The sequence below is a fragment of the Merops nubicus genome, unplaced genomic scaffold (assembly GCF_000691845.1).
Source record: "Merops nubicus isolate BGI_N331 unplaced genomic scaffold, ASM69184v1 scaffold40735, whole genome shotgun sequence".
In the NCBI taxonomy this organism is placed as follows: Eukaryota; Metazoa; Chordata; class Aves; order Coraciiformes; family Meropidae; genus Merops; species Merops nubicus.
The window spans coordinates 8,580-17,193 of NW_008609625.1; the positions used below are offsets into that span (position 1 = coordinate 8,580).

Genomic DNA, 8,614 nt, shown 5'->3' on the forward strand with positions numbered 1-8,614 from the left:
AGGAATGTCAGCAAGAAGGAGTAACATTTTCTCTCAGCGTGTGCCAAGCCTACATGAAATAAGAAACAAGTTATAGTGAGAGAGAATAAAGCCCAGATTGATGTGACCTTTATTATTTTAACAGTGTCTTTCAGCACAATTACCGAGTTGCAGGATTGCAGAGAACAGAGCTGGAGTATAAAATAACATAAATAAATAGAACAGGAGCCAAAGCAGTCAGCAGGAGGTGGTTGGAATTGGGCAGTGAAGGATGGGTGAAGGGTTTGCATTGGTCAAAGCCTTTATGATTCAGCCACCAGAGTTGCAAATTCTGGAGAAAGGAAAAAAATAAATAAAAAAATATTAAAAAAAAGAAAATGTAAAGGAAGGAGCATACTACAATGATTACAGACTCACTGGTGTAGCAGAAACATCACAACAACAGAAGAACAAAGAAAACCAAGTTAATTAAAGGGGAAGTATGGCTTGGGGAATCTTACAGTGCAATGAAAGGGTCTTTTGAGGGCAAGGGAGAAATGCTGTACATGCCAGACTGTCAGGACTGTCCACTGCTATTCATCTGAAGAACTTGATTACTTCCCTCTTATTCCTTTGTAAATCTCAATGGGAAGAAGGCAAGAACTGGAAATTCAATTTTGCAGTGAGATAAATTTCCTTCATATCAGAGTTTGGCAAAGAGACTCATTAATGACTCACAGTACACGTGTCCCTATATTATGAATATATTACATTTAAACTAAGTTTCATCATGGCAAATTGACTGAAAATGGCATACTACAAAACCAAGGCTGACGTCAACCTGCATAGCCATCTTGACCACATTGGGGATAACAAGAAAAATTCCTGTGATCTCAGAGGGCCAGGATTTTACCACGTGTTTTTTTATTAGTGTGACATCCATAATATTTACCTAAATGTATCTGTCAGCAGTTTGGGGTTATTTTATACTTTCTGTGTGTACGTGATGCCTTTCAGCAGGGTGATAAAGCATGGGGAAGGCACAGCTGTGTCCTGGGTGAGCCCCTGCCTGCCATGCTGCACTCCAAATGCTGTGTTAGCCAAGGAGGTTATAATTCCAAACTCCACCCAACCTTGGAACCTCACAGGGTCACGTGTGCCTTGGAGCATCAAGAGTGACAGACTGGAGGGAATCCCAAGAAGGGCAACAAGGATGATAAAGGGATTAGAGGGTACACAGAGAGAGTGGTTTATGGGTTTAACATAATCAGCTGAGAGGAAAACTGACAAACAGGGGAGGCAGTTATCTGTAAAGGCTCAAGATTGAAGCTGGACATAATGAAGAATAATGTCTTGCAACTAAAAGAGAAGATGAAAATTAGGCATTTTAAATAACATCCAAATCTTTAGTTGAAAAGCACTAAACTCTAAACAAGGGAGATCTTTACTGTCTGGCATGTGCAAACAGATAGCACTTTTGATGACATCTCCAAAAAAAACCCCATATTGCCAAATGCTGACAAACCAGACTGAGAAATAAAAGTGCCAGAAGGTTTAAATTAAATCCAAATTTATCCATCATTGTGAAAGATGTAAATCCAAATTAGGATTAGCGATGCAGATTATTTAAAACACACATAAATCCTGTGCATGGGGGGTACGTAGATTGAAAGTGTTGCAAACTGAATTTAAGAGATTATAACACAAAGTGCCTGTGATAGAACCCCACAGTATTCTGGGCAGAGAAGGAAAAAGGCTGTGATTGTGAAATCACTATGTGAATAAATGCTGCAGAGAGAAGCATGAACTGCAGTGGAGGAAACCTTTCCAAAAGGGAAAACTAACTGCATATTCTATTAGAACATGTTGTCATACCTGCTACAGCTAAATTAAATCCTTTTTATAATAACTTGTACCTACGGAATATATTTGGAAAAGGTTATTCAGACTTGCAGCCAAGTATCTTCTATAATAGATTATGACTGATATTATCTCTTAATGGCAATATATTTCATGGGTACTTTCTGATAGCCAGCAAACCATGAAATACTCCTTCATGAACAACTGCTATACGCTTTAGACCTTCCCCAGGATTTTCAATATACTTTAAATGTTTCAAAGACGTTGCAGTTGAATGAGCTTCTAAGCTAGCTCACTATTTATTTTCCTGTGAAGGTCAGCCCAACCACAGGTGGCTTGTGGAGGCATTGTTACAAAGCCCATTCATACACCAAAGCTGCTGAGATGAAGCAGAGTCTATTAGCCCCTGCCTGATGGTCATTCTTGTAAATGTTTATTGCCTCTGACTGGCCTGTTAGTGAGAGAACCCTGGTGACTGACTACATCCTCTTTTCTAGTGTAATTCTCTCTCCAAACAAAATTAAGCTGTGTCTCTCTTTGCAGAAAGAATAGTTTTAAATTACAAGGGTTTAGACTTCTTTGTCTAAAATAATTTGTTAAAATAATTTACTAGCTGTCTTGTGTCAAATCTCTGACTTAAAAGGAAAAGATTATTTCACTGTGTTCAGTCTAGTTTAATGGTACAAACCAGCCTAATGCAGACCCTGTTAGTATTTTACTGAAATGACAGCTATAATTACAGAGAACATGCTGTAGGCTAATCATTTCTGTCATCAGATTGTGTTTTTTTACATTATCTGTACAATAGCAAATCTGTTTAGGATCTTCGTAAGTAATGACTTACACATTTCTTTTAGAACATCAAGCACAAAGAGGGATAAGAAAAGAAGGGCTTAGAGAAGGTTTTCCTTTTCTGTCATGACTTATTAGTGGTAATTTTGAATGTCTGAGGTCTCATTTTTACAACATTTAAAGAAAATAATTCAAACATTTAAAAATATTTGCAGAAGTTGAGCTGTATGAAGGAAAAGATTTGACTTACTGGGACAAAAATTTGGATTTGTTCTGTCTACGATGCCTAATCTTTGAAAATTCTCTGTGTACTTTCTCAAGTCTATTCATATCAAGAGACTGAAAGGTGAGATGTGCATGTCCAGTGCTAATACACAAAATAGATTAAAAAAACCCCAACAACATAGTGAGCAGAAATCTTCATTGTCTTTTCTCCTCTTTCTTATAAACGTTCTCCTGAAGCTGGCAGAGCTGCTTCAGCATACTTCCCAATCCACTCTTAAAGCTAATGTTTGTAGTTTTAAGTAACCTGGCCTTGACCTGCAGGTTTTTTCAGATTCATCATTTTCTGTCTGCATCAGTAGAAGGTTCAGGGGGCTTGACATGACACAGAAGGTGATCATGTCTTGCATGAATAAGCTGGAAGTTTTCAACTGTTTGGCAGATCAGCCACAAATTACAAATCTTGACTAGGCAAGAGGCGAACTGGTGAAACTATGAGCTGAATGATCTTGCAGGAAACCTAGGAGAAAACCTGTAATGTGAAACCCTAACTGGAAGAAGGCTGATTTGGTTTGGATTAACCTTGGTGAAGGTACATCTGAGAAAGACATCTCTGTGGCATTAAAAATCTGTGAAGATCAGTTCTTACAGCTGCTCTGGGCTCCTGAGGGACAGCGTGTGTCCATCTCGTGAGTTAACCCCTGTGAAAGGCTCCATGGTTGGGATCATTTAGTGAGGTACAAAGCTGACGTTGGAAACAAGGGGTGGAAGTGATGCCTGACAAATTCAGCTGCAGGAAACAGTTTGCTGTTAACTTTTCATGTATTTCAAGCCTTTCTGGTGTAACAATTTGCTGTTAGAGTCAGATTTAAGACATGGAAAAGAAACTAATAATGTTGTATAGTAGGGATGTGGCCACAAGAATCAAAAGAAAAAAGTCCTTCATTCTCTTACATTGTCAGGTACCATTTCAGAGTATTCTAGTTCAAATTTAAGGAAGACTGGAAGTTGCAGAAGAAAGAGATAAGGAGGAGTTTCATGTGGCTTATTACAATGTACTGGCTTTCAGGCATTGTTTCAACTTCATAGTTATGGTCAATCTTAAATAAAAAAGTTAATGCTGTATTCTCTTCTATAGGCCAAAATCATCCTGCAATGTAGTTCTTTTGGTCCCATTGATACTGCTTTGGTTTTGCAGCCTTACAGGATCAATTGAAAATGTATCTGATGTGAGGTGGGTGGGTCGGCTGTAGGCTTACTTACCTGAATCAAATATTCTTCCAAAAATCTTGCCTACTGATTTTAGTACCACTGCCACTAATTTTAAGATGAATAAGGAAGACCCATATAATAAAGCATATGAAATTTCAAATGATGACACACTCATTGGGTTCAGTAGTGCTGCTAAAGTTTAGCAGGGACTTCCCCTAGATGCTTCACAATTGCTCCTCTGCAACCACAATATAACCATGATCTGAGAAATTCAGAGGCTTTACTCTGGAAACAGGGTCATGGTCACTCCCATCCCAGTGTGCCATGAACAGGCAGTTTGGCTGATGTATGGCCTGACTGGTCAGTGGCTGATTTTGTGGGTCATTTTTTTCAGCTTCTAAATTAGGAGACTATGTTAGCTACATTTTGCCTTTTATTCCTTTTTTTTAATTTTTTTTTTTTTTAAACAGGATGGGCTTTAGATTTTTTTAGCTTTCAACCTATCATACAGCTTAGCAATGTGATGAAAACTTAGTTGCCTGCTGCCTAGGTGATTCAGTACTCCGGCCACAAAATTCTGCTACTACCTCCTGCAATGAAGAAGTATTTAATTCAGAAATGCATCTCCTCATGTCTCTCCCAGTGTGTCTCAGGGATACAGAAAGAGGAAAAATGAGAAACTCTGTATGTGGGTTAATCTGATGCATCCCAAGAGGGCATAGAAAATCAGTCATTTTTTTTCAGCAGTGTTGTGAGATGAAAAGTTGTTCATTTCTTGTAATTCTCATCTTTAGTAAAAGGGAGTGACAGGCTCTCTTAGCTGTGAAGACCCACACAAACACTAGCAAGAGCTGGACAGACAGTTACTGCATAAAAATTCTGTAGCAGACTGACTGTACTTAGAATTTTAAGAGCATTGCTTTGCTAAGTCATGCATTACTTTCCTATTTACTAATTATCGAGCAGAAATGCCTTTTTTCCCCCCTTTTTTTTGTAAGTTTTCTAGTCAAGCCTGGTTCTTTGAACTCTGAGTGTCCTGATCCTCACTCCACGGGCATCACCGGTAAAATTAAACTAATGGAAGTAGTAGCTGGGTCGATACTTGGTCCTGTTCTGCGGCGTGCCTGAACTACCTCTGGGTTTCTGCAAGCTCTTGCCCCCTCTAGTGTCAGCTCGGTTCCTGCTTCCCCTAAAGCCTGCAGGCGAGGTATGATAAATGTAGCAGGACTTGGCATTTCATTAAGTCCAAACCGTGCCCTTCAGAAGGTCACAGCCCCCAGTGATTCCTCGATTTCCTCAGTTCTTGTCTGTAAGAGCAAAATTCGATTGTTACTGTCAAAGTTTTCTCCTCTAGCCACGTACCGTCAGCGCCGATTTTGCCATCACCGTCCTTGTCTCCAGCAGCCAGCAGAGCCTTCGTTTCTTTGTCTGAGAGGTCTCTTCCATCTGGGGTAAAGCCCTTCAGTACAAACCTAAAGAGGAGGCACAGGAAAAAAACGAAAGTTTGTTTTTTTTTTTTTTCCCCAGAATAGTTTCACTTTGTATTTATTTGTACCACTGCTTTGATATGTGAATTAGAAGCCAGGGTTGTATCTTCTGTTGTTGACCTTCTTTAACATTCAGAAGTGCTTTACTCTGAAACTGCATTTGACTGAACGCATTGATCATCTGTGTGTCGTAGGGATCCTGCAAGAAAAGTTAGGACTAGCTACCTCCAACACACTTTAGATCACAAAATCAGCAAAATGCTGATTATGGCACATAAATACTACTCAAGAGATTGAAATGTACATTGTTATCTAGAGTCTTGTAAGAAAAGGAAACAGTGAATTAGACTCTTGAGTCTAGGTTATTTGAGAAAGGATGTATCTTTACTTACTTTAGTTCTTCCTCTTCGATGAAGCCACTTCGATCTTTATCAAGAATATGGAAAACCTTCTTCACATCTTCTGGGCTCTTCTTTTTCAATCCTACCATCTCGAAAAACTTCTTGTAGTTAAAAGATTCAGCCGCTGTAGGAGATGAAAAGCCACGGAACTGCTTAGAAAAATCACTGAGATGTGCACCAACACACAGTGGTGTTTTTACTCCCCACTGGTGCCTGTCCTGCCCTGGGAGGCACAGTCTAGCTCAGCTGTGGTCAGAGCTGGGTGTATGCACTGCAACCATCCACGCTTCACAGACACTGATGGAAAGAAAGGGGAGAGGGGCAACATCTCTGCTTTGCAGATGAAGAGCTGAGCTCCAGAGGGATGGAGACTTCCCCAAGGTCACCCAAGAAGTCTACGACAGAGTTGGGAGCTGAAGTCTAACCTGCTTTGTTCCTGTACTCATTTCAGTGCCCTAAACCCTTCTTTGCCAAGTTTTACGCTAAACCGGTCACCTGAGAGTGGACTCTGGCTATTAGATCACTGTCACTTTGGGGCATTTCCAGCCCAGAAAATACAAACCAAACCCCCACGCTCTCACTCAACCACGAAGCCTGGCACTGACGGGAGCTGTTTCGGGCCACATGGCTACCTCAGCTCCGTTCCGTTTGTCCTGAAGACTTGCTAGAAATCAGTGTTGCATTTTGACAGCTAAAGGTGGGGGCAATCGTGTTTGTAGGCTCAGACGCTGCGAGGGAGTGCTGTACTCCAGGCTGCCTGCAAGACCTCCTCAGGCACCAGCGCCCAGGAGGAAGGAGGAAAAAAACACCAAACAAACCGGCCAGAGCTCTAGAAATCGGAGCCGAGCTGGATGAGTTTACCTGCTCCACCTCTCCTGTCCTTTAACCGCACCAGTCGCCTAAGGACTGCGGTGTGGGTTAGAAAGGTGGGGATTAGAACAGCGTGAATGAGAAATCCGATACAGTGACCTCCAAAATCTGCTGTGGACTCTTTTTTTTTTTTTTTCCCCTTCCCGCCGCAGCTTTTCCTATTACATAAAATTAAGGAGGCTCAGTCTTTCGGGATCTACTTGACTGAGATCTGTCATTAGCTGGTGCTAATTGCATCTGCTCCCGGACTTGGAAATGGCCCTAGAACAATGGAAGCTAATGAGAAAAACAGCTGCTGGGTCGAGAGAAGCCGTTTGTCGGTCCCTTCGCCCCTCTGGCTGCTGAGTTTAGTCGTGCTCGGCGGGTTTTGGGCTGCTGCCTGTTCGGGAAGGTCACGGCACACACCGGGACAGAAAGAGGCTGCTTTCCTGGGTGGTGCGACCAGCCAGGTAGTCTTGGGGGAGGAGGGAGCTAACGTGCTTCCCGGAGCACGATTTCTGGCATTTCTTTGAGAGCAACCTTAACTACTCGAATCCCTGTAAGCACGGAGAGGATTTGCTGTCGGTTGGAGGGTGAGGATGAATTAGAGGGGCAGGGAATATCTGCAACCCGGGGGAGTCAGGGAGGGAAGTGTGGAGCGCTGCATGCAGCCATTCGTCCTGCAGAAAGCTTCTGCAGTCGAGCAGTGCACCCGCTTGCTCTACTGTTGCCTTCTGCTCCATCCCGAAAAGCAAAGCCCAGCCGGGGATTCCGCATAGGAAGTAAGAAAAAAATTTCGTAGCTCCTTGAAACAAGAAAAGGCAGTTCTGTAATACCTGAAACTCAGTTTCGGGGGTGAGTGGCAAGCAGCCGACATTGACGGCTCATCCAGGTATAACCCACCCTAGTTCGCTGGGGGTTTTGTTCCTTTTGAAAGTATCCTCTCCGTAGAGGCAAAGTCTGACCGCAGTTACTGTTTGCTTTCCTTTAAAGTATTGCACCTCTGTAATGTGCAGGGGAAATTTGCTGAGGATGCAGCCCTGTACTTGATAAACCTGTCAGGCTTTCACTGCACTTCTGAGAACACATCCTCCTTTGATATTTTGTCTAGCCGGATCCCCGAGCTTCAGTAAATGCGCTACTATCCTAAGCTGAAGAGAAGAAAGGAATTAAAAACAATAAGAAAAGAAAGCACTCACCTGAAAAGGCTCCCACAGCCTTTTTGATATCCTCAGCGCTGAGCACGTCAGTCATAGCCATCCTGCAACTGTTTGAACAGGGAGGCAAGTGCGAAAAGATTAAAAAGTGCTTTCCTCATCATTTCTGCTCATATGACCAAAGCTGCAGTGCCGTGTGGGGACGGCACACCGGGAGAGGCTGGCCCCGCGCCAGCTCCGGGGCTCTGCCTGGCTGAGTGCCACGGGCTGGCGCTCCGAGTAGTCCACGGACGCCAGGCTTCGGCTAAAGAGAGGGTACAGGGATGCCCTTGCGGGGAGCGGGGTGGGGGAGGACGCGGGTGAGGGTCGATCCCCGAGAGGTGGGAGCTGGAGCCTTACTGGAGCGGTGCCAGGGTCTGTCGTGCTACCGTCTGGAGGGAGGGTTTTGCCAAGGTCAAGTTCTCGGGTGCGGTGGGAGACCGAGTGGTGCAGCGCAGAGCCTTTCCCTTTAGGAAGTCAGGACGAGTTTTAGCAGTTCGAGTCGGTGATGAGTAAGGAACTGCAGCATATGCCAAGTTTCGAGCTGCTCTTGAGGTCGGGAAGCAAATCGAATGTAGCTTTTGAACATTTGCCTTATCTTTCAAAGGGTTTAAACATCTCCCCCTTCTCCCGTCCC

General features: G+C 43.1%; 1 protein-coding gene across 2 annotated transcripts; it reads right to left on the reverse strand.

Moving 5' to 3' along the window:
- Positions 1-88: 88 nt before the first annotated feature.
- Positions 89-8,407, reverse strand: PVALB (parvalbumin). 2 transcript variants are annotated; one of them, XM_008940646.1, is made up of 5 exons: positions 8,338-8,407; positions 7,981-8,048; positions 5,924-6,056; positions 5,407-5,516; positions 89-310 (listed from the first exon to the last, which is right to left on the reverse strand). In XM_008940646.1, the coding sequence occupies exons 2-5, from the start codon at positions 8,039-8,041 to the stop codon at positions 282-284; spliced, it is 333 nt and encodes a 110-aa protein (XP_008938894.1). In that variant the 5' UTR covers positions 8,042-8,048; positions 8,338-8,407; the 3' UTR covers positions 89-281. The 2 variants fall into 2 exon arrangements, with proteins under 2 accessions (XP_008938894.1, XP_008938893.1); XM_008940645.1 differs by having other exon boundaries at positions 8,150-8,392.
- Between the last annotated feature and the right edge of the window lie 207 nt (positions 8,408-8,614).

What these genes read in the sequence shown, in the direction of transcription:
- PVALB (XM_008940646.1), bottom strand. Translation starts at nt 8,041, where the DNA reads ATGGCTATGACTGACGTGCTCAGCGCTGAGGATATCAAAAAGGCTGTG. An exon ending in GGCTGTGGGAGCCTTTTCAG is followed by an intron (nt 6,057 to 7,980) that starts GTGAGTGCTTTC and finishes CATCTCCTACAG; the next exon opens with CGGCTGAATCTTTTAACTAC. An exon ending in TGGCAAAATCGGCGCTGACG is followed by an intron (nt 311 to 5,406) that starts GTACGTGGCTAG and finishes TCCTTTCTCCAG; the next exon opens with AATTTGCAACTCTGGTGGCT.